The sequence below is a fragment of the Pituophis catenifer genome, unplaced genomic scaffold (genome assembly GCF_029215685.1).
Source record: "Pituophis catenifer annectens isolate HBS135680 unplaced genomic scaffold, rPitCat1.0.hap2 SCAF_3, whole genome shotgun sequence".
NCBI classification, from domain to species: domain Eukaryota; kingdom Metazoa; phylum Chordata; class Lepidosauria; order Squamata; family Colubridae; genus Pituophis; species Pituophis catenifer.
The window spans coordinates 52,795,183-52,821,851 of record NW_027256883.1 but is presented as its reverse complement, the minus strand read 5'-3'; the positions used below and the strand labels follow the sequence as shown (position 1 = coordinate 52,821,851).

The 26,669-nt window shown below is 34.8% G+C and overlaps 1 protein-coding gene across 3 annotated transcripts in view; it reads right to left on the bottom strand.

Annotated features, from left to right (window-relative positions):
• The window catches only part of PTPRM (protein tyrosine phosphatase receptor type M), a 480,156-nt gene that overhangs the window by 118,432 nt on the left and 335,055 nt on the right, over positions 1 to 26,669 (bottom strand). For all 3 annotated transcript variants that reach the window (XM_070940620.1, XM_070940621.1, XM_070940622.1), the window contains exon 15: positions 20,849 to 20,878. In XM_070940620.1, coding sequence (XP_070796721.1) covers positions 20,849 to 20,878 — 30 coding nt within the window. The remainder of the gene's footprint in view (positions 1 to 20,848; positions 20,879 to 26,669) is intronic.

Here is a 26,669-nt window from a genome sequence, read left to right as displayed (position 1 = left end):
ACATTCCTTTTTGATCCAGGATAGTGACAAGCAATCCACCTTCTCTTCTGTGCATGTATATGTGCATGTGCAACATACTTAATATTTTCAAAACAAAACAACAAAAAACAAAAACAAAAACAAATGAAGAATAATTGAATGATATCCTATGGAAAATTCATTTAAATCTTAAAACAAACATTAAATAGATCTTCTAAATAGAAGTATGAGCCATGGTGGCATAATTATTAGAATGTAGTATTGCAGGCTAATTTTGCTGACTGCCAGCAGTTTGATTTTCACCTGCTCAAGGCTGACTCATCCTTCCATCCTTCCGAGGTGGGTAAAATGAGGACCTAGATTGTTGGGGGCAATATCCTGACTCTGTAAAACCCCTTAAAACCGTGTGCTATAAAGCAGTGTAAAATGGTATATAAATCTAAATTCTATTGCTATTACTCAGTCAGCTTTTCCAAGCAACCAATAATAATGGTCAGGATACCTTTTATTTTTCTTAAACCCTAACTCATCAGCCCAGCAAAATATACATGAATATTCCCCCCCCCCAACTCTTGTGCTTAAATATGTAAATCTATACACATTTTCAAGATGATATCTTATGTCTGGCATCGATGCAAGATCCATTTGGGGAATTTGTTTCCCAAACCAGACACAGCTGCTAAGCTGCTATAAATTTGATGATTGCTTTTCATATAAGAGTAGCAACTCAAGAGAAATTGCTGTACCAAGAAAATGATAGGATGCTACTTATTTAAGTTGATTTTCAAATAGAAAATCAAAGTAGACAGATAAAAGATTTCTTTTTGTCATTTGCTGATTTTCTTAATTATACTTTGTTTTTTTTTAAGTCTCATAAAAAGTAATGTTTCCTCAATAAAACTGAGCACACTATTTTATCTAATAATTTTATAGATGAGTAGTCTTTGATTTCACAGGACTTCTAATATATAATTAAGAGAATCTTACAACCTGCTATTAGTCTATTATTTTAAATAATAAATATAAAATGCTACCTTGGTAGAATACTAAATTATTTAGTTAAAACTTTAAAAACTGATGGTATTTACTGACTGATTTTCTTACAAATCTTCTTTTCCCAGTAAAACAGCTTTCTAAGCACGGAAGACTGTCACCAAAGTGACTCTCTAAAATTTGAAAACCATTATGCACATAACATGAGATGTATTTATGCATACAATATATATGTAAAGAGATGAAAAGATAAGCAATTATATATGAAAGCATTTCAAAAGATTTGTTCTGAACGGAAAGCTGAAATATTTATTTTGCAATGGTTTTATAATAAATGAAGCTGTATTCTTCATCCCATAATCTAAAGAGAAGCATAATGAAAACATGATAAACTGGAATATGATATTCTTCTGTATCAAATTTTTATTTTTTAAAACTAAATTTCTCTTAGTGAAAATACTTTTTTTAAAATGATACTCTAGATACTGAAAAACTCCAGCAACTATTTCTGTTTCTTGCACAGTTTCCTGGCATTTAAACAGAGTTTGCATGATTATTATTAAATTACGGAGCCTGTACAGTAAGCCTGTTCCTTTATTGTCCCCGGCTATTGATTGCTAAAATGGGTGCCCTCTTCATTTCTTGTGACCCAACTGTGTTATTAGTTCAAGTGTGCTTTCAGTAATATCCTGCCTACCATGACTTAAAATACTGCATTCAGTCCTTTTAGCTGCAGAATTATTTATTTACCTACAACCAGTCTGTGTATCCTTCAAAACCATGGTTTGACACAGACTGCAAAGCAGCCAAGAAAAGATTAATAATTACCTAACTATAATCTATGTAAAGCAGATACAGAACATGATCTCCTTAACCAGAAACAATACTACAAGCAATTAATTAGGCAAAAGAAACTGGAGGACATGAAAGCATTACAGACTTTTCTCTTTCGTCAATCAAAACAAACAATTCATCTCTGTTCTGGCATATCTCTGCAGGACACCTAGCCTTGGCCTGTATTAGCTGGAACCCTTGCCAGAAATGTGAGAAAACAGGACAACAGGAATGATTTAGTAACTCTTCAAAGTTACAATGGCACTGAAAAAATGACGTATGACCAGTTTTCACACTTAGAAGCATTGCAGCAACTCCAAGGCCATGTTATCAAAATTGGTACTTGGGAAATAGCATGTATTTATGATAGTTGCATGTCCCTAGGTCATGTGTTCACAATTTGTAACCTTTCCAGTTGGCTTCCAACAAGCAAAGTCAATGGGAAATGTCAGATTTGCTCAACAACCGCATGATTCACTTAACAACTGCAATGATTTGCTTAACAAACTGGCAAAAAAGCTCATAAAATGGAGAGCAATTCAGTTAATAACTGTCTTGCTTAGCAACAGAAATTTTGGGCTCAGTTGTGATCATTTGTTGAGGACTACCTCAATGTTGTGGTCATTTACTGAGTACAGAGAACTTACTTGTATCAGGGAAAGAGAGTTCGATGTCTAATAGATCCCTATATATTAACATGGAAGAGCTGCCGTTTTGGCAACCAGGAAAACCCGAGGAGGTTATGGGTCTAATTTCTGAATTTAAATCAGGGAAGCACCAGGTGCAGATTTTTAATTACACCAGAAGTAAGTAAAAATAATGTAGCATGGTGGGATATACAATCACTCTTCAGAGTGATTGAGAAAACTGGCCTAATTAGGGTCTAGTGATCATTGGGCCTATGCGTAAGAAAAGGAATAAAACTGACACTGACAAATTATTGACCTATAAGTCTCCTTAACATTACAAGTAAACTTTAAACTTCCACTTCAGTGAAAGCTTAGAGATTGAATGGAACAAGAAGGACTATTGGCAGAAGAACAAGCTGGTTTTAAGAAAGATCGTTCAACAATTGACCAATGTCTTACACTTCAACATCTCATCAAGAAATACATCTCCTGGAATATTGCTTCACATTATGCAGCCTTTGTTCATTTTAAGGCAGCATTTGACTCTATGTTTCAGACTCAGCTATGGAACAAACTGTATAATACCACTATTGATTGCTGTTGCTTCTTATTCATGCACTGCATGAAGAAGCAAAGCTTAAAGTAAGATGTACCTCTCAAGGATACCGGACAGCACGCAATCCAACTATGAAGGGAGTAAAACAATGCTGTATATTGACACCTCACATTTTTTATATGAATGATGTGGTAGATCGACTGAAAAATTCAAAAATCCATCCATCCATATACTTTACTGTTATATGCAGATGATGCAGTAACCCTCTTGAGGACACCAATCGGATTCAAGAGAGTTTGAGCACTTTCTCACATCTACTCTAAAACTAAAATAATGGATTTGTAAATCGGGCAAAAAAGTATTCCTGGACGTTCAACAACCATGTTGTTAGACAAGTGCATGGTGATGCTTGGGATAATATTTCAGACTATTGGAAATAAAAGGGTCTGTGCAAATTATGCTTCACAAAGTTCATATAGGAGCGTAGCAGCTATTTTAAGATTTCATTATTCCATAGGTCAATATATACCCAAAGCAACTAAGCCCTTACGCAATTACTATATGGCACGCACAACTTGGACCCCCATCTAATTTTGTACCATTGGAATCTGTTCAATGTAAACTTTAAAGCTCATTTTTCCCAGCTCCCTACTGTGCTTCTAATACTTCATCATGCATGGAGGCTGGAACAGTGGGAGGGGAGACGAGAATATGGCAGGCTGTATGATTCTACTGGTTGAAGCTGACTCTTTCCCCTCTAGGCTTACCTCCACTACCTACATTAGAAAACTGATTTCAAAGTAGATGGAAACAAACAATTTACAATAACCTCTCTCTCCTGAGATCCCCCCCCCATGTGTTTACTATCATTGAGCTCTAAACAAGCAAGGGTCATACTTCAGCAATGTCTGTTGAACATAGACCATTAAATGGACACTGATAATATCCATCAGCTTTCCACTGCAGATAGCAGGAGATACACTCTGGCACCAGCTATGTATCTTACTTAGCTTACACATCACAAATCAGAGAAGGGCTTTTACCTTAGTCTAATCTAATAATCTCTCCTCAGCACTTCTGGCTGGAAGATATAAAAAGAGCTTATATTCGTTAAGAGTGTGTCCTAATGACTCAGGACAGCTAGAAGCTATCAAACATGTTCTTCTGTGTTACCTGTTTTATTCAGAACCTCAAAATGCTCTTCGTTTACTTCATTTCTGACTAACAAAACAAAATACAGTAATTATCAGTATAAGCAATTTCAACTCTCTGACATCAACCCTGAAATAACACAGCGGTTTGCCAAGTTTGTGTGGTGGCGTGCAAAATCAGGTAAAGAATAATTAAGAGCAATTGAATTTGCTTGAGTATGGAAGTCAGAAATGGCTCAGGTTCAGCATTAACCATTAGCTTTGGAGTCAGCATACTATGGCAGCTATTGTGCTACATTTTTTTCAGATTTGACAAAGGTCTATAACAATTCTTAAATCCCTTTTGGATAATTCTATTGTTTTATTTACAATAGATTTGTATTTGTATAGTATTTGAACTTTATACTGCCAATCCAAGTTTATATTAGTCAGATTCTTAATTTTAATTTCTTCTTGTTGTATATGTATAGCCTTTTAGCATATTTGATTTAACATTACATTTTAGCCAATTTTTTGTATGTACTTTTTAAAACTAATCTGGCATTACCAATTTAATTTTAGATTTTTGAATATTTGAGTACCAGTTTTCTTGTGCTGGTTAATGAATAAAGTTAATAAATTATTATTTTATTCTATTTGCGCTTCACCTTTCTATCCAACGGGTTATCCTATATTATGAAAATATAGAATACATTTGAAAAAACTAATACCAAAAATATCTAATAAAAACTTTAGCAAAAAAAATTGTTTTAATAGGTTTTCTGCATCAACAAGACACATAAACAAGCAACTTAATGAGGTAAGAAGTAGAAAAAAAACCCAATCGTTAACAAAAACAGAAAACCCAGATTGCAAACTGCACATGGAAGCTAGGAAAGAAGATCACAAAAGGCATTTCCCCCTCCAAATTCAAACCTTTCATATAAAATTAGGTTTTATTTTGCTGTCTGTTATTCTCACGTGCATTTCTGTGCTGTTTTTTTTCATACATTTTCAAATGAAAAAAGGAAGGTTTTGTACCAGCATATTGAGGCTAGAGAGCGTACTTCTTCTGCATAGTACACTTGAACTTGCTGGATCAGCAGATACAAATCCTTGCAATGTAGAATCAGCCCTTTTTTTGGTAAATGAGCTACATACCTTTCAGTGTTTAAAAAATAACAACTGACACAGTCATTATGTGCCTTCTGCTTGAACAGAGACCTATTTTTAAATGATCAGCTATAGTTTAAACTTTTTTCCTGAACCTGCGATTTCTCTGCAGTAGTCAGCCAAAAATAATGCTCTATCATCCACTATATTTTAAACTCCACAAGGCGTACTTTGTATATTTGATGGTTCATTATGGGTTTCCTTGTTACTGTTGTTTCAAAAGTATAAAGTGTCAACAGCATTCATCTAGCCATCACATTAATTTTGAATTCTGAAAAACACATGTTTAGCCATTCTGTTGTATTCTTCTAAAACTCACGAATATCATAAAGAGCTTTCCTGGATTGGAAAGAACACATATTGTATTGTACAATGTTTTAATGTACATGTGATATCCATTTGGAAATGAACTAATGAGGTTTGAATGAAAAAAACCTGATTAAATTTGAATGAAACTTGATAGTCTTAATACTGTGATTTACCATCCATTTTTTTTTTGCTTATTTTCAGGCTTTGATTTTGGACTAAACGATAGATGCCTGCTATCTTGATGAACCAGTTGTAGATAGGCAGATGCAATTCTGTAACTCTAGTTTTCATTTGACTCCTATTTCCAGCTTAATGTCTTGTCATTTGAATTGTGTGTCTATGTTCCTATTCTTTTCCTACATAGTCAACCATTTTTTTATTCTGTGCCTTTTTGCTATCCTATTAAAATTGCGATATTCTGTTCTTTGTGGTTTTAGTTAAATTCATATTTTCTGTTCATCTTGTTATTCTGATGTAGGCTTAGGGATATGTGAAAGTTTTGCTTAACTTTCATCATTATAGCTCAGTGGCCCCCAACCTTTTGGACACCAGGGACTTGTTTGTTGGCAAATTTCTTTTCCATGGACTGCTGGAGCATGTTTTCATGCACTATCTAGATCTCGTGCATACACAGATGAAGCTTTGCTTGCATGGCCTGGTTCCTAACGGGCCATGGACCAATATCAGTCCACTGCCTTGGGGCTGAGGACTCCTGCTATAGCTGACAGACATTAACACTGACAATACAAGTTTTATCATCAATACCCACAGGTTGGTGAAACATATCCCAAGAAACATCTCTGGATCTCACAGATTTGGACAATTTTCATAGTTTCCACCATTCCCTTTTTGGGAAAGTGGGTTGAGGTGGTGTTGAGTTACAGTTCCAATAGATCATGTAGAAAGCAGATTGTCTGGATGTTTTTAGGCAGGTTTCAAATTGTGATCTGGTGCTGAGACAGTTTTGGTTTTGGTTGTGCTTGTGGATGACCTGTGGGAATCAGGAAGGGTACATCTATCCTGCAGATCCTTGTTTTTTTGATGGCCTTTGATATACCACTGACCATAGTATCTTTCTGGAATAGTTTAGGGATTACGAACAGGAGACACTATTTTGTGGTGTTCTCTGGCACCAGTTCCAGTTGGTATAGGTGGGGAGGATGTGGTCTAGTCCTAGGCCCTCATTTTTTGTGATGCCTCAGGCTCTCTCTCCTCTCGCCTTTCAAGTTTCTACATCAGGGGTATCAAACTTGTGACGACATCACATTGTCGTCACGTGATATATCATGACTTTCCCCCCCTTCGCTAAACCGGGGGTAGGCATGGCCAGAATATGACAAATCCGGCCCGCAGGCTGCGAGTTTGGCATCCTTGTTCTACATGAAACTGCTAAGAGGAGGGGTCATCCATAGGAAGAGAATAAACTATCAATTTATCTAATCTGAGATCCCCAAATAAAGTTATTAAGATTCTGCCTCAGTGTTTGAAAGCTGTAGGGGTTTAATAAAGAGAGAATAGGCTCAACCATAGCAAAATCATATGGCCTAGAACTAGAGAGATTTTTATCCTTGAAATTCTCCTCTTGCCTCATTTGGATTTAGTGTGGTGGTTCTGTTGTGACCTAGGCTTCCTGAGTCATTAAAACACACGAGTAGTCCCAAAAACCTCTTTTATTGCAATAGCTGTAAATTACATTTATTCACAGCTGAGTCCCAATTAGTTGCAAAAAAGTCCTTTAGGAGAAGTCCTTTGGGATAATCACCAACCTTTATCTCCCTTGACACTCTGCCAAAGACCTACTTGGCAAAGCCACACGGATTCCAGAATCAAACAGAGATGCCGACTGGGAACAGAATTAACAATGTTGCTTTCCTGCAAAGTGCCCATGTGCCTTTGCTCCTCTTTTAAGCCTTATGGGAGGGGCCAATAATCTCTAGTCATCCCTTTTGTTGTTAACTGTTCCTACCTTCTGGCAGCTCTGCGCATGCGTGCACTAGGAACAGGCTCCTCCTGTTCCTCTGCCTCTCTATTGTCCGACTCTGGAGGCTCCGGAGTCGGCGCATCACTCCCAGATGGCCCTGGTCCCATCTCTGCCTTCGATGCAGAGCCCTCATCAGGGCCTTTCCCAGACTCCAGGACTGGCCCATGTTCCTCCCCAGACTCCTCACTGTCGGGCTCTGCTGCCTGCTCCACAAACTGCTGGTGGACCACAACAGGTTCCCCTTTATTCACAATTCTTGCTGCAAGAATAGATGATAGCTGTGGCCAGGAATGCCTTTGCACAACTTTGTATGACAATTCCTGGGTTACAAAGGTTTAGTTATGTGCATTAATTCTTTAGTCACTCACAACCTGGACTACTGCAACATACTGTACATGGGGCTGCTTTTGAAGACCATTTGCAAACTGGAATTGATCCAGAATGTAGCGATGCAGATAGTTATGGCACCTTCCTAGGTTATGTGAAAGTTTTGCTTTACTTTCCTCCCCATGACTGACTGACTGAAAGCCAAAATTCCTTTCTCTTAACCCTATGAGTTTTATTTAACTTTGGCTGTCTATTTGATCCTTCACATGAAACAAATAATATGAGAAGAGAATGCGAGAGAAAATAAACCATCTTATTTTGAATGATGAGTTGCTTAAAATATCCAGAAAGATAGAAGGCTGAAAGCTCAAGCTAACATTTAATACGGTAACAACATATGAATTTTTGTAGCAGGAAGTGTTTCTGAAAAAGTGACAGAATGACAAAAATAAGTGCATCGGCTCCAGCTATGTTCGGGCTATATGCTTATGTTATACTGTTGTCACAGAGCAATGGGAAAAATTTATAGCACACAATTAAACTATGGACTTTATAGCCATCAAAAAGAACAATGGACATCAGTGATGATTTTAAAAGATAACACGATATTTTCATCATCAATCAGGCTATCAGTGGCTCTTAGCTTCAATTATTTATTCCCCTGGGGACAAACATGCCTTGAATGACAGCTGCAGGGAAGGACTTATTTTATTGATTGATTTTGTGCATTTGGGTCCCTATTAACTCCTGCCTGGAGGCTTGCCATTGCAAGGGCTGAGAGAGACCAGCTCAAGATCATTTAGCAGACTTTGTGCTCAAGGCGGACTAGAACTTATGTATAGCACCCTAGAATCCATATTATGAGAATGCTGGTTGGCTACCATCTGGCATTAAATGAGCCATTGGTATGATCCAGTATTCTCTTCTATTATGATATTACTGTGTTATGTCTTAGCTAAATAAAACATATTTTTTTCCTTGCTCATAGATCAGTGCTTCTAAAATTAGCAAATGCATTAAGAGAACTTTCTATCAAGTTTCTCTTCCTTTTGTATCTATACTGTTTGGAATTTTCCATAAACTTGTGATTTTTACTGACCAATCTCCCATAATTCTTATTTTTTTACAATTAATATTATTTGTTAAAATTGCAAAATACAAAAGAAAAAAATCTTACACTATATACATTGAAGAAAAATATGTTATAATTAAAATGAAGTAATATAACAGAACCTCATTAATAAAAGTACAGTGTCTATGATATAAAATTAATTCAATCATCAATCTTGTCATCAAATGTAGGTTACATATATACACAATATATGATACCATCTTTTCATTTTTAGAACTCAGAATCTTTTAAAAAGCAGCGAACAAACCTGTACTCCAAATACATTCCTTAAAATTAGGAGAGTTAATTTTATTTCCAAATATACAGCATTTCCTCTGCCATACTGTAGACGTGACAAGTTCAAAATTCAACATCACATTTAGACCTTTAACTAGCGTATTTATCTGTCCTGTAATTCTTCATGCATTGTATTACTTTGGCCAAGTTAAATTATACTAAGTTGGGTTGATGGTTAAGAATCTTTGCAGTTCAGTCCTGAACAAATGGAAAATTTGAATGTATAAGAGTAAAGTATAGTTAAAAGGCATGAATCCACCATAAAAGCATAGGCTAGGTATTTCTTAAGGACATAAATGTTCACCCTTGATATCATTTTCAAGTAAATCCAACTGGAGTTTCAGGGAAGTTTTAAGTGAAGTTAATGATAGAAAATGACCTTCCCTATCAAATGCTTTTCATGTCTCATTACAGTATCCTTCATTGATAAAGCTATTAAGCTGCAAACCACTTACTTTCATTTTTTAATTTTTCTTCCCCTCAAAGCTCATTCTGACAATAAGGTATTACCTTTCTTTTAAACACTCACTAAAAAGCTATTATGCTTTTAAAACAAATCTTCCTTCTCTTTATAGATCAATAGAAGAAAAAATACCTTTCCATTGCAGATAACTATCGGGGTATTTAAAAAAAACCCAACAACCTACCAATCCAAGATTAGTTCACTCCAAAATGGCAAGATTTAATTGTCCTTACTGTGATTTTCAAATCTACACAAAGAAAATACAGTTCATCCCAAGCTGTCATAAATAGTTAGCATACAAAACTGTCATATTTTTTAGTAAATGACTCAATGGACCTCTGACAGAATAGTAAGAGATGGGACCAATGAAAGTAATTCCTCTGCAAAGCTTATCCATATGCACGCATATACATATCAAGCACATATATGGAACTTTTTTGAAAATTCCAAATTTCCTTCTCATTCTATGTGTAGTATAGATAGTCCTCAATCTCAGGTCCTCTACAAGAGGCCTAGATGTTCGAGGTCTCTCCACAGCATCTTAGCTGTTCCTAAGGACTAAACTCTTTTGCATTGACAGCTCTGATGGGATGGTTCATGGGATCTGTTGGAACCACTCTTCAATTTTAGGAGTTGTAGCCTATGCTCCTACCACCACTGGACCACTTCGATCTGTGCAAATGTTTCTGTATATAATGCCAGCTACTTAATTCTGCTGGTCAGTGTGTGCTGTTCCTGTCTGCATCTTACACTATGCCATTATGTGTTTGATTGTCTCAGAGACCTCTTTGCATTCTGCACATTGGGTCCTGTTTGGTGTGGTAGACTTCTGTTTCTGTAGATCTGATGCTTAGTGCCTGTTCTTGTGGTGCTATAATCAGTGCCTCAGTGCTGTCTTTTAGACCAGCTCTTTTCAGACACCAGTAGGATTTCCTAATCTCTTGTCAACTAGCTATCTGTTGATGGTATATCCCACGTGCCATGGCACGTTCTGTGTTTGATTTTCCCACCAGCTTGGTGTCATCTGTAATTTTATGGGTTCCCCTTCTATTCCCTCATCTTAAATCATTAATGAAGATATTGAAGAGTACTGGGCCTAACACAGAGTCTTGGAATACCCCACTGCATACTTCCCTCCATGTAGATGCAATTTCATTAAGGACTACATGTTGAATATGGTTGCTCAGCCAGTTACAAATCCATCTGGTGGTGATATTGTCTAAGCCACATATTTCTAATTTATGAAGTAGTAGATTGTGATCTACTTTATCAAATAACTTACTGAAGTCCAAGTAAATTATATCCACAGCATTTCTCTGGCTCACTAATTTTGTCAAATAGTCAAAGAATGCAGTAAGATTTGTCTGGCATGATCACTTTTTGACAAGCTCATGTTGGCTTCTAGTTTTGAGTTGGTTTACTTCTAAGTGTTCAGAGACTTGTTGCTTGATTATCTTATTATTATATTTATTATATTATACAGTATATGATAACCTTATATTATATATGACAACCTGTTCAGTTTTGTTTGTCTCTACACAATTCTTAGTATTACCACTCGAATTTGATACTTCAGATTTCCAAAATTTTCTCTATGAAGTATGAAGCAAATTGAAATCTGTATCACAATCTTTTAGAACAATTCTGGTTTTGGAAAGGCCATCTAAACTAATAATGGGACACTTACGATTTTATTTTCAAAATTAAGAATTAATATTAAGTGGATGCTATATAGTTGTATCAAAAAAAGATCACTAGAAAAATGCAGTTGATAGCACTTAAAAAAATGAAAAAGAGAAAAGTGGTCAATGTATGACATAGAAGCATAATTTCATTTTTCAGTATTAAATTAATAATACCTGGATCTACTTAAAACAAGGAATGGATATGGATATGGTGGGATATGTCCCACCTGAATACAATAGACTGGACCAGTATTTATTATTCATTGTTTAAGGACAGGACATCAGAAAACTGATATGTTGATTTTCTCTTTATGCTGAGGTCTCACAGTGCTCCAGACAATATTTCAGTTTTCCAGAACAATTTTTCAAAAGGCTGGTAAAATGGAAAACAAATCTGTTAAGTAATTTAGTCCTGACAATATAGACTTTGGTAGGAAAAAAAACCCTGCTAGAAATAATTCAAAGCAATTTCAGCCAAAATGATCATTCTTGAACAGTTGGCTTTCCCTTGCCTCCCAGAGCTCTAAAGCCCACCAGAGACTTCTGTCTTATGGTCTTTCCTCAGTGAGCCACTATATGGAGTTCTTCTAGGGATAGACAATTCCAAGGAGCTGATGCGTTCACTGGCTCTTCGTTCTGCTGCAGTGTAAACTCTGCTCTTCAGTTCACCATTAATTCCTCAGAAGTCATAGATTTGCTTATTGTCAAAAGCGGAGGTGAAATATTCCCAGCTGTTGGCTGGAAATATTTCAAACTGTAAGACTCCTCATAGGAACTTATATAAGTATTTTTTTTTATTGGAATATAGATACCTACTACATTTCATATTTCTAAAAAGCAATGCAATTTCTAAGAAATAGAAGAATTTTTTCAAGAAATTTTGCTCATTTCTTTCTTTCTTTCTTTATTTGATTTGCTCATTTGGTTTATAGAATTACTATGGTTATGAAAATCCCAATAACTTTTTGATAACAAACTGGCAGGGCAGAAAATAGTGTTAATGAATATCTAGATCTATATTTAGATCTTTATATATTCCATATAGTATTTTTATTGTTTACAGTGATTAATTTCTTCCCAAGTCAGGAAAATATTTTAATACTACTTATCCAATATGTTTAGCCTGTCTACGTTATACACAACATTTATAAATCATACATATTTTGTTTTAAGTACAAAAAGTTATTAAATTACTCTACTGACAGGTACTAAAAACAAATAAATAGATAATACATAAATAACATAGAAAATGAAAACTATTTTTGTAGCATGTCCATCTGAATGCAGAGATCAGGCTTATATAGTTCTGGATGCACTTATGTATCCTCTTAATTATGACATTAAAAGATTATTTGGGCGATCTTTATTGTCTGAATAATGTTACAGATGTTGACTGAAAACTGGACTTTCTCAGTATTACACTCAATACTTACTTTAATTAGCCTTTGGTAGCTAGAAAAACAGTTTAATCCATTCAATTTGTTTTGCTGCTTTAATTCCCCAGCTGCATTTAGTATTTGATTGATCTATTGCAGATCAATTCCATTTAAGAAAGCTGTATAAATCAATTATAGATTCTATGTTTTTACTTTAGAATTCTAACTTGTTTAAGCACATTGAATATTTTTAATTAAAAGATGAAATAAGAACTTCTTAAAGAAGCAAACAAAACCTTCAAACTTACATTGGTCTATCCAAAATGGCAATGTCTTGCAGAGTACTGCTGACAAGGAAACAATCGCAGCAGGCATATAGATCAATACCAAGTCTTCTGACCAAGTCAAAAGATCAAACCAAGAAATGAATAAGAAATTCCAGCACAAGTGATAAATAAAATGATATATTTCAGCAACATCAAGGATTCAAAGGTAAAAAACAAACAAACAAGGAGCATGAGAATACATAAAAATGGATCACAATTATTGATGCTTGAAACCAGAAAAATAGAGTTTGATATATTTGGAGAAAATAAGAAAAGCTTTCATCATTTGATTCCAGAAATTTCATGAATGGTGCTTATTTTCCCAAGTTCTCAAGCTTTACTTCTGGTTTTGCTATCTCATGTGCTACCAAGGACTGGGTAGTTTGCCAAATTCCTCCAAGTATAAGTGATCAGCTGTCTGAGCCATATCCCCCATTCTATCCAGAAATAGAATCTACTTTTATTCTTGGTAAATCTAAATAGTTTTCTCCAGTTCTTCAGATGCTTGATCTAATAATGACACCTGTGATACATATCTACAATACTTGATAGATTGGTTCCCTAATACCTGTGAAAGGATTTCTGCTCACTTGAACCTCCTTTTGAGAAAAACAGGATGGAAATTGATTTATGAGGATTCCTTGAATCCACCTATGCTTCTTGAAAGGTGAAGCAATTTCTGGAACAACATCATAATAGTGTTGAGGTCTGCAGGGAGAAATGCATTTGGGAGACAAAAATAATTCCACTGGTCTGTTTCTGTATTAGAAAACTAAGCTAGACTCTCAATCCATTTTGCAATCAGCTGAGACCCTCAGATCCACCTTTCTGTATTCTTAAATTATTGGCTGATATGCAGAAACAGATCACTGGGGAAGAGGACTAGAAACTCTGCAAGCGGATTACAATATAAATTATTTGGAATCTTTAGGCAGGTATTCATTATGCCTCTGTATTTTTTAAAAGCTTCAATGCTGCTAAAACTGCAACAATTAACTTAAGCAAATATTTTAGGGGCTTTATTTTGTTTGTCAGGTAACAAGCTTCTTTTAAATTCCATTTCCTCAGACATGTATATGAACAAATTAATGAAAATATCTATAATGTAATTATTTACATTTATGAATTAACTTTAAATGTCTGTTTCCGGTAAAGCAAGATGAAAAACTGTTTTTTTTCTCTCTCTCTGTTTTAAATTCTGACCAAAAGAAAGATGGAAAGTTTTTATAGACACTACCTGCATAGTGCTCCCAGAAGAGAAAATTGAAAGAGAAGAACATGCTGCTAAAATTATAGACGAACTTCTATTTAATTAGATATTGCAGAAAGAGAATTTTTTTAGGTAGGCATCCTATAAAAATGTAATTTCAATCATAATGACAAGTAATATATGTCCCTTTTATAAGGAAAAGGAGAGCATTTGCCCTATATGGATTTTGTAGTTTAAATCTGCTATAGTTGTATTCCTTAAATAGACAAAATAGTTTACAGTGAAATTGTATACAAGGTGCAGTTTTTAAAATTTGTATTCTAGTTTTCAAGCATTTAAAAATTTAATTCTTCAGAGATGACAAAGTGCTGAAAATAATTTATTATTTAAGTATTTTAGATAACTGCAGTAATGATTTTCTAAGCTTATTTTACAGCTAATCTTTAGTAGGTTTGACATTATTTTGAAGCTAGTAAGAATACTTATTTTTAATTTACATATACCTTTTAACTTTCTGTATGAAAATAAAACCCATTCACATTCAGCAGCCCAAAATATTCAAAAGTACAGAATAATACTGCAGTATCATATAACTCATATGATACTCACCAAGAGTAGGTCTAACATTTAAATTCAGAAAATGGGTTGTGAACTTGCTATGTAAATATAGTGATACAACAATTCACGATTCTAAAATTTATTGAACCCTTTAACTTTTGAAAATCCAATTAAAAGTATTTATAATAAAACTGGGTGTCATAATTATTGGCTAAATGTTTATTCTATTGTAAAACTCATGGTAACCTTGAACAGATTACAATCTCTGACAAACCTATTATAGAAAGTGATTGTGAAGTTAGAATACAATATCACTGTATTAAAAAAGGATAGTATAATACATGCATATTAGCAAGCTAATTTGATGCTAGTTAGATTGCGAAATTAATATTATTTTAACAATAAGGATATGATGCATTTTATTTATCAATATTATTTTATATTTATTAATATGAATTAACAATTTGAATAGCATTTTAAAGTGTAAATGTTATCCAAAAGGAAAAACACAATTAATCAAGATTAGGTAGTTTGGGAGAGCCTGAAGTATATAGTAACCTTTTATTTATTGTTGAGGTTAATTTATTGTCTTAAGGATCACTAACTTGAACTCATTTGCTTGATTGTCTGACAGTATAACCCTACCATTCACCAAAAAATCCATAAATAATGTTGCAGTAACCAATTACATTAAGTGACCTTTTCTATTTTATATTAATCCTACAGCTACATGACTAATTAGAAAAGCAGAACAGAAGAACACAATATTATCCTTACTGCAGTTATAACAAAGATGCCAATCATTCAATTACTAACAGTGCAAAATTAATACCTTGTTTATTCAGATGCAAGTTCTACGGTTGCAGGTGAATGGGGAATGAAGATTTTTCTTTATCACCCCTATTTAGAGTGGTAAACTGTTCTGAATCATGTTAGATAGCCATATATATGCATTGTGTGATTTGTCAAGCTTGTATTGTATTTACATATTTAGAAATATCCAAGATACTTATTCTGTGCAAGCTAGAAACCCCTACATTTGAAGTATTTACTGTAAACGTTAGATTTTGTTTTCTTTGGATTAGAATAATCGGTTTAAGACATTTACTTTAAATAATAAATTATTTAAACACATTATCAGATTTGAAACAACTTTGAAGTTATTTCAAAATATATATTCTAATTTATCTTACACTAAGATACATCTAAAACAAAATATAAGTAGATCTGATAACTGATTAAACATAGATCACTGAATTCTATTCTATTTGATCATATTTTAAAGTTGAGGATTTAATATACTTGATACATATTTTTGCCTATAGCTCAAAGGTCAGTAAAAATGCCTATTAATTTATCTGTAATATAGCATAATAAAACTAATCTACTCAAACATCTGATACCATATTTGCATTGGTTGAATCTGGCTTAATTATACTATAAACTGTCCCAAAGGTGCTTTTTCAAGAGACAACTGGACTTTCTGGTTTTTCTTTGAAGATGTTTTGCTTCTCATCCAAGAAGTTTCTTTAGCTCTTCTTCAGCATATATATGAAATATTACATATGAGGAATAAGCAGTTTGAGCTTTATCCCTGAAGAATACCACAGACAGTGGCAGAACAGAACAAGTTTTATAAAATCTAATTGGCAGTTCTTTTTGTATCAATGAATTATGATTGTGGTTTGGCACCAAAGTTGGTAAGAATAAAACAATATTCTTGATAATGAAATAAATTTTGTTTGCCGTTGATCACTAGATCAACGGCAAAGTAAGAAGCAAATATTTACAATATAAAATTGTAATTTTTTTTAAAAAAAAACTATTCTATGTACAGGGATTATTATGAAACACCTGCATGATAGAACTCAGGTGATTTGAGACATTAATGGGATATTCCCATCAACCAACCTTCCCTCTCTGCCAGGCCCCTTCAATAATATGAAATTCTTGTTTGAACAGCTGTTGCACTCAAAGTTTACAAACCTGAGTCTAATAGCTCTGAATGCAACATACATGTTGACTGACACTGTATAAAAAAAGCAACTGCCATGATTTCTCATAGTTTTTTTTTTATGGGTTGGACACACAAAATGCTTTGAATTTTATTCAGACAAAAATTGGAAAGCCTATTTGAAGACTATCCAGTTCATAAAACATTTATAACAGGGATTATGCTATTGTGTCATTTTGTTCCGAGAACAAAATAGAACATATTTTCTTTTTTGTGCACATCTAGTGATTGCTATCTTCATTTCGGCAAAAGATCCTCTACTAAATTTAGCATATATCCATAGGATGAAAACTAGTAACGTGGAAGTCAGTGCACGCAACCAGAACTTTCTCATGCAATTTTCTACCTTCCATATTTCTTAGCAATCCTCCAGTATTTTCTGGGGCATTCTCAATCCTTGGCAAGCCAATTGTGAGGGCTTGCAAAGGATTATACGGATATGGAAGAATAATTTTCTCCTCATCCCTGTAATGTAACTAGATTAATCAGTGACGGGATTGGATTTCAGATCCCTTCAATATCAGGAGGATAAAGCAATTAACTGTTTCCCTCAATTCTCCTGTAAAAGGCACTTTTTGTTTGAATTAAGAACAGGCATGGATAAAAACTTTTATTCTTTTAGAAACTCAACTCTGCATTTAGGAACTGCATAACAGCAGAAACTTCAACAACGTAATAATTCTAGAGAAGCTGTTTTACCATAGACAAGAGATAAGCATATGCATAGAACAGCTACATGAAACATATTTATTGTCTACCTCAGGCTTTAAATCTTAAGCTCTTTTCTCCTGAGTACATGAGCTTTGGGCTTTTTCCTGCCGTTGAGATTTCTCTATGTTTATGCAATGGTTTTATCTGGTTGCATCTCTAACATCTAATTTCCTTGTCCTACTGGGCTTGCTGCAGATTATGTGGCCACTATGAAGTGGTTTCGGCTGTATTAAAAAGAAATTGTTGAATGAGGGTATGATTATTTACATCATTTGCTGCTTCGCATGAGCTTTCAATATATTAAATATTTGCTGGGAATCTAAAATACACTGCATCTCATTCTCCCCGCTCCCCCTTTCTCCTGATCTAGATAAGGTGGATAAGATCTAGATGTGTGCCTTGAACAAGGGGAATCTGGTGAATCAATGGAAAACTGGATGCATTTTCAGTGTAGCTGAAAGCTGTAGGCAAAAGGCAGCATGATTAATTTGTGTAAAAATGGGAAACATTTCAATAAATAGGGAACCTAGTTTTTTAGGTAGTAGCATGAAAGGAGGAAACCTGGTAGAAAGCCAGCATATGCCAGTAATGAGAGGAATTTCTTGACAATGACAGAATAGCATTTATATGAGGCCCTGATATGGTACAACTGATTCTTGAGATAATTTATTCTCTGGGTCAGATCATGGGCTCTGTTGGGAGTATAACAGGCAAATCTTGCGCTCAAGCTTCAGATCAAGAATGGCTATACATTTATACTCTTCCAGAAACAAAGCCCTGCATATGTACTGGACTGCAGAAGAAAATATGCAGCAACTCTTAATAAAACATAGATTGAGCCCTGGAAAGCAGTAAAGTGTGAGAAAGAAATTTAAATTGCCCTGCCTTGATTTTCTTTGGTATAAGAGGGAGGGAAATAAAAGTCTGTCAAACTTTCAAAAGTCTGTTACTGTAGCCTATATCAATAAAGTAGAATTCTAGTATTTCTTATGGTGTCTGTTTCCTGATTTGGTCTATCTCAAAGGGTTGACCTCATTTAGAAACCAGATAACAACGTCAAGGACTCAGCACTTCTACATAAACTGTTTTATTGTAGAAAAAAAAGATTTCTGTATCTGCAGAAGACAGAAATCAAGACCTCAAGTATTTGGGTCAGAGAAATACTTCATTTCAACATTTAAAATCTTAAACTTTTTCCCTTTTTCTTCTCCACCCCCCAAAACTTTTTGACCCTCAATGGAATTTTTTCCTATTCTTTTCCCAGGCTTGATACTGGAATGTACCCACTCCACATTTACCTGTGCCTAACCAGTTTTAATCCTGAGTTTATGGTTTCTCCCTTACTACAGGAAATTAGTACTTTTTCTTGTCTTTCTTCTAGAGTAAACACAATTTGATCCCATTTGGTCTCCTCTTGAGTACAAACTTTAATTTTGAAATAGGACTGTATTCATTTCCATGATATAAAGGCAGAAAAAATATAATGGGAGATAAGAATGATAAAGAAACATTTCAAACAAAGTCTGATTACTTAATGGGAAATAAGAAGCAATTTTGACAAATCATATCTCAGATCAAATCTGACTAAATGACTAAAGCTCATGAACAAGATTTTCAAAGTTTATTTTTTTTATCTGTTGCTTTCCTTTAGCTACATACTGATTTGTGTGTATTTACCTCATTCCTCATAGTTGTGTGCTTGGAATGGATCAATATTTCATTAAATCATACTGAAAACTAACAGTTCAATTCATTATTAAACTACTGTCCTTTTCCATAGCTTTTTAAATTGCACCCATTATTTCTCCACAGAAAATACAACGGATAAACAAATACATCATTTACACTGAAATCATTCTTGAATTTCTACTCCATAATTTAGAGATACTCCGGTAAGCCAGAACAAGACAATTCCATGTAAGGTTAACTCTCAATTCACTGCATGAATTAGTTCATACACAGGAATTATTTTGTGCTCTCATAAATATGAACACTGTAAGTGCCAGTTTATAACATGAAGACTTAAACACATGCAAATATTATGATAAAAACATGCCATTAAATAATGGAATATGTTATAGTTAAAAATCTATAAACTATTTTTTCTCATTTAAGATTGGTTGAAAATTGTAAAATTATTTTAATGTTCTTATAAGAACATTACTTACAATTTCTTACATAAAATTCAGATTTTCATAGATGTATATATGTCTAATATCTAAGAACCAAAGATCATTTATTTATCTGTTCAATTTCTATTTCTATGTTCAACCAAATACACAGAATATTTTACAGCTGTAAAAAATACTCTGAAGCTCAAGATAGCATTACTTCCTTTTTAAAAAAAAATTGCAACAACAATCTATTGAGAAAACTAAGCTTATATGTTCAAGGTAAGCTTGAACCTGGGCTCTCTGGTCCTTTTCCACTTATCCACTATTTCATCATATCATATAAACAATCCTTGCGAATTTAAATCTCAAGGGAACATTTGTAAACAAAATCCTGTAAAAGTTTTGAAAAATTCCAAGATGCAGCCTTTCCTGTTTTGTGTTATCTTATTTATCAAAATGATAATCACTTTTGTAAGCCTTGCCCACCTTGGTTTCTTTAAAACATACTGAACTTCAGGAAGATAATTATTATTTCACATGGCAATGATTATGGAATTTGAAATCCAAACTATAAAAAGACACTACATTGGAGAAGGCTGCCTGATGTTATATGATCCAACAGTAATCCAGCAATACTGTAGTTGTTATGAACAAGATTAAAAATGTATTAGGTGTACTACAAATGATTCCACATTTTTAGTAAGGACAAAAAAGTAGAGAACATTCCATCCCATCCCCCACTTGGGCTCTCATTCTAAATAGGTTTGGAACTACTGGTGCAAATATTTTAATTAAAAATATTGAGTCTTATTTCTAAGAGTACCTTTTAGTAATTGTATTTTCTCTAATAGTGTTAAATGGAAAAAATACAATACTTAACACACAGTACGTGGCAAAGGAACATACAGGAAAATGGATTTCATTGCGATGACATGTAAATGTTTTGTTCCAAGCAAAGTTGAAAAGTGTTTCGAGTTTCACAAGAGAACGGGAATTATTAGAATATACTATTCATGCACAGGACAACATGGCAGAAAGCATGACTCTGATGAAGCACAAGTAAGTTACTTACAGGTAATAAGTGTAGGAGTGATAGCTTCTTCTGCCATGATGGTGGAAGGATTTTAGGCAGTGTAGGAAAAGATGAAATGGAAGGAAAGAAAAGCCAAATATTAATGTATGAAAAAATCGAGATGAAGCTAGAACTGGAGAAACAAATGAAAAGATAGCAAGAATGCATCTCATACCATGCACCACATCTGGAAAAGACAGATGATATATTCACTCTTCACAACAGCTTTAGCAGTAAATTAATCACAGAGATTTTTTTTAGTAGCCATCAATAACAATTATATGTCTTTCACGTGCATATAAGACATAAATACAGAGACACACAGATAATTCATATTATAATATTTCCAGGAGAAATAACAGTAGACATTTTAAAAACATAATAATTAAGACATTTGGAAAAAGAGAAAAGATGTTTTTATTTTGCCAGCTCTTTCTAAATCTGTATTTTAAAAAAAGATTATCTGTTTCTCGAATTTTAGGCTTATTAGTTTTGTTTAATAAAGATGATTATTAACATTTTAGCGTGACATCCATGCCTTATTTTGAAGTTCAGAAAACCATATTTTCCTTTTAACTAAAGTCATTTCTTCTTTTGATTTGTAACAACTATCCTTTTCAGCAAAAGGCTGAATTAGGGAGTAAATTTGAAAGTTCTTAAATTGATAATTTTACGAAGGATAGAAACTGAGTTTGGAAAGGGACTGACATAACTCATAAATTTGCTGTTTATGGAATGTTATCAAGGATTAATGTCTCTATCATTTAATTCTCAAGTCTAATTAATGTTTTGTATTGTATGATTTCTTGCTTTCTGGTGCATCACATATACCAAATGTATGTTTGTTTGTTTCTATACCTCATAAAAAAAGACTTGATCTTTCCCCCCTTAATAAATGCTTGTTGCTTTGTTTAAAGTACTTGTCATTTCTGCAGTTCCTTCCAAAGTTCCAATAACATATTTTTTCAAGCATAGGTTTTCTTCAGTGTCGCTATATGAGCAGTGATAACAACTTTATCAACACCGTGGTAAATGTGAATGGCTACAGTCAGCCATTTTCATTACCCATAATTCCTTAGATATTACAGAAAATATTAAATGTTGAGTAGCTTACAGGTATTGGCCAATACTAAAAAGCAGAAAGATGTGATGGGGCAATCAAGGCCAATGGCAGGTGTCAGCCTTGGTAGGTCTGGAGCTATAGCACTTATTCAACCTATGAGGGCTTTTTAAAAAGACAACACAGCTCTATTTAGACCAAAACAGCTAATAAGAATAGAAACAAAAACGAGGCTATGCATTATTGATTCTTCAAAGAGCAGTAGAAATGTTTCAGATAGAAATATTTCTAAAAACTAAGTACGGTACAATTAATCATTTTAACTAGCTGTAAGGACAGCTGCAAGGAAATATACAAGAGTCAGTAAAATAATATACTGTGCTTATAATAAACAAGCACAGTGTTTTACGGACTTTAAAATAAAACAAAACAATTCACAGTTCACCATAAATTGGCCTGACAAAGGATTACAGATAATGTTTTAGGCGTCCCATTGAAAATAAGGATTTTATCACTCACTAACTTTGCATATAGAAATGTTTTCTGATTTTACATTCTTATTTTTCAGTATTGTTTATGCCCAAGAAGTTACTTTCTTAACATTTACCCGTGTGTAGTTGTTAAATGCACAAATGTTAACATTCTATTTAAAGGGGAGGATGTAATATGCTTTTCAAAGTGAAAGTTGTTATTATATATTTATTATATTTTTGAACTGCATACAAAACAACTCCTTTGTACATGCTGCTGTGTATGATAGAAATATTGATAATCTAAATTCTTGAAGATAATTACATTTTTCTTTTCTTTTTAGACTTCCAAGACACAGCATTCTCAAAAATTTATTATAGAAACAGGAATGTACAATTATTAGTGCTATCATACCATACAAATTATTTCAGCAATAAATATAATTAATATATAAGTGTTTGGATAAAAAATTCTTCCAAAATTATATTGAGATTTATTATTCTGCATTGAAATGATTGAGAAATCAGCTGCTTTAATTTCAGGAAATGTTTTACACTACCACTTGATATCAGAAAACTGACAACTGACATAACTCCTCTATCCTTATTTTAAGAAATGATGAAATTTTTATGGAAATGAATACTTCACAGAAGTCAAACTACAGACTAAAATGTATAGAAGAAAATACTGTTCCTCTTATTGCTACCTAACTACAGGTAGTCCTGAACTTACAATAGTTTGTTTAGTGACAATTCGAAGTTACAACGCACTGAAAAAAGTGACTTATAACCATTTTTCACACTTACGACTGTTGAAGCATCTCCATGTCATGTGATAAAAATTCATACAGTTGGCAACTAACTCATATTTATGACGGTTGCAGTCAAATGATCACATTTTGCAACCTTCTGTCAAGCAAGATAATTAGGGAAGTCAGTTTCACTTAACAACCATGTTACTAACTTAGCAACTGCAGTGATTCACTTAACAACTGTGGCAAGAAAGGTTATGAAATGGGGAAAATTCACTTAACAACTGTCTCACTTAGCCAGAGAAATTTTGGGCTCAATTGTGGTCATAAATTGTGGACTACGTCTACTTAATTTTAGCAAGGCTTACATCATGCCGCAGGCAAGAGAATCCTATGCCTCTCTAAAATACTCCAACTTTGAAATGTTCCAGAAACTTGTAGGGAGAAAATGGTCCCATTGTTAAATTTAAAATCACTGCAGGCTGCAAAGGAATACTTGGCATACCAATCAGCTGTATGGAGATGATAGTGGTGGTGAGGTTTGGAGATGTTGAAAGTGCTGGCAGTGGACCCTTTGAGAAAAGAGCAGCAAATTTATCTACTTTTTGAAAAATGTTGGTGGGCAACACAAGTCTGCTTGGTGAGCCAAATATTGTGAAGGCCTGCTCTATTGACTCCATAGTAGTAGAAGAAAAACAATCTTTTCATCTTTCTCTATTTTCCCTACTTTGTTTTCTGTTACTGTTGTTTGGCAATATTCTTTTATTGCTTTCTGATCTGAAAACAGAGACTTAAGTATCATTTGTATAAACCCTTTTCCTGCCCTTACTTATTTGCAATAATGATCCAATTTGGGGTTTAGATAGAGGCAGCTGGTGAAATGGCATTATGCCATATTAACAAGCTTTTGATACAAATTTGAATTGTTCTTCCTATCAAAAGATTGATGAAATAAGGCGTTGGGATTGCATAATCCACACAAATTTACTAAATTTACAGTTTTCTGTAGTATTTGCTGATTTGAAATTTCAGTTTGGTTATGTCTTGCTATGTATCATGGGGATACTTTTCTTTTTAAAAAAGTCAAATTCCACTGTTCGTGTCAGATGAACTGTTTTAAAGCAGGTGGCATCTAATCTGGTGGAGCACAAACTTTTTCTAAAGAAATTGGAAATTTCTAAGATGTTATAGGCCCCTGATGGTGAACCTATGGCACGCGTGCCAGAAGTGGCACACAGAGCCATCTCTCCGGGCACGCCAGCTGTCACCTGTTGCTCTTCCAGGTTCCGGTGCATACATGCGCACCAGCCAGCTGGTCTTTCTGAGTGCAGGAGTGCTGGAAACCAGAAGAGCAGCTCCCTGGCGCACATGCACGTGCCGAGAAGCTGAGGTTCCGGTTTTTGGTGCATGCATGTGCGCCAGCCAGCTGGTCTTGCAGCGCGCATGTATGCTAGAAACTGGAAGACCAGGTGACCGGCGCGCATGCACATGCTGGAAACGAAAAGCTCAGCTTCCTGGTTTGCATATGCATGCTGGGAAACTGCTCTTCCAGTTTCCGGTGCTTACCTGCACTCACTTATTTACAGATTACAAGCGTGATTATTTTATTTACTTAAAGAATGGTATGGCCTGGTTCCAACAAAGTATTAATCACAAGTTGTGGAGACTCATCTATAGGAGTCTTTGGTTCTAACATGTGTGTACTTCACACATGAAGAAAAAAAATATAAACATTAAATTAACAACAATTAAAACATAACAAAATGTGGATGTTATGGTGAATTGGCAAAACCTAACTATTCATAAAACTTAATGGGATGAGAACTCACTGACTGATGAAGAAAGAGAGCTTGAAATGAACATAGACAGTTCAATGGAAGTTTCAACACAGTGTGCATCTGTTGTAAAAAAGGCCAACATGATAATAAGGATAACAAGGAACAGTATTAAAAATAGAGATGCTAATATTTATCAACATATAAATCAATATTGATGAATACATAAATCAAAATACTGTATGATCAGGAAACTGGAACTGCTTTCTATGAGGAAAAGTTGCGACATTTGAGGTTTTTGTCTAGAAAGGCGGCAAATAAGAGAGACTGAGGTGTGCAAAATTATGCATGGTAGATTAAAGTCAACAAGCTGAAGCTATTTTCCATTTCCAAAATTACTAGAACCAGAGGCCACCCAATGAAACTGAATCATCAAACAATCAGGACAGACTAAAAAAAAATTTTTTTAAACACAAAAAAAGTTTCTTGTAGCTTCTATATAAATCAATGGGAAAAATAAAACATGACTTTACAATTAAGGAAACATGTGTTTACTTTTCTATTTTATCTCATACCAGCAAAGTTCACTCAATTATCTAAAACAGTGATGGTGAACCTTTTTGGCACCAAGTGCCAAACCGGAATGCATGCGCATGCATGTGCATGTGCGTGTGGGCACCGGAGTATCGGAAACCCGAAGACCAGCTGGCTGGCACGCATTTGTGTGCCAGAAACCAAAAATGCAGCTGGCAACGGCACACGTGCCCACAGAGAGGGCTCTGCATGCCACTTCTGGCATGCGTGCCAGAGGTTCGCCATCATGGATTTAAAAGAATAAATGTCAGATGACATGAGAAAAGCCTGTTCCTCAGATTCTTCTCATACTATGGTAGCTCTAGATAACTGGAAGAAAAAGTTCTACTGAAAGCCCCTTTTATGTGGTGCTTTTATCTGATGTTGCTATATTACACAGGACAGTCATATACCCCAGTGGTTCTTACTGTATTAAAATAATGCCGTAAGGAGATTTTATGACTATTAAAAGTAGACAATAGTTTCATGGCTGTTGACAAAGATAAGCTTTATAATAAACTTAGTGAGACTTGGCTGATTTTCTACTTAATATTGCTGTTTTTATGTAATTTATAAGCGGCTAAGAAACCTGAACGTCGGCAACAAAAGGAATTTAGTAAATAGATTGCTAGCTTACTATATACAGAAGTTGGTAAGATTATTTTTATTTATTTGTTATATTCTATGCCATCCATCTCACTAATACAGCTGTCAGCCCCGGCGTGGCCAGTGATTCGGGGTTGCCACTACAGTGGGGCACGAAGGCCCACTTCCCTGACACACCCACCTTGCTCCTGGGCCTGCTGCTGCTTCTCCAACCCAGCCTGCATGTTCGGGGCCTGCCGACGCCTCCGTGAGCCAGCTGAGAGGCGCTCTGGCTTTGGTGTGCCTGTATGGGAGGTGGACGCCTCCAGATGACATCATCAGGTGCGCGGCGGCCTACTTGGACATTCAACAAGGCACCCTTGCCGTGGCAAGCATGGGGGAGCAGCAGGCGTCTCAGGTCAGACTTGGCAGCTGGAGGTGCCCACAGCTGTTATGCAACAAACTGGGAGCCGGAGGGAGGATGTGGGCAGCTGACGGTCTAGCTGTTGCTTGCCTGCACATGAGGAGCAAGGACCCTGAGTACGCAGATCGAGGTGTGGCCGAACTGATTGGCTGAGGGTGTGTGGCCGGTGTGCTGGGAGCGGG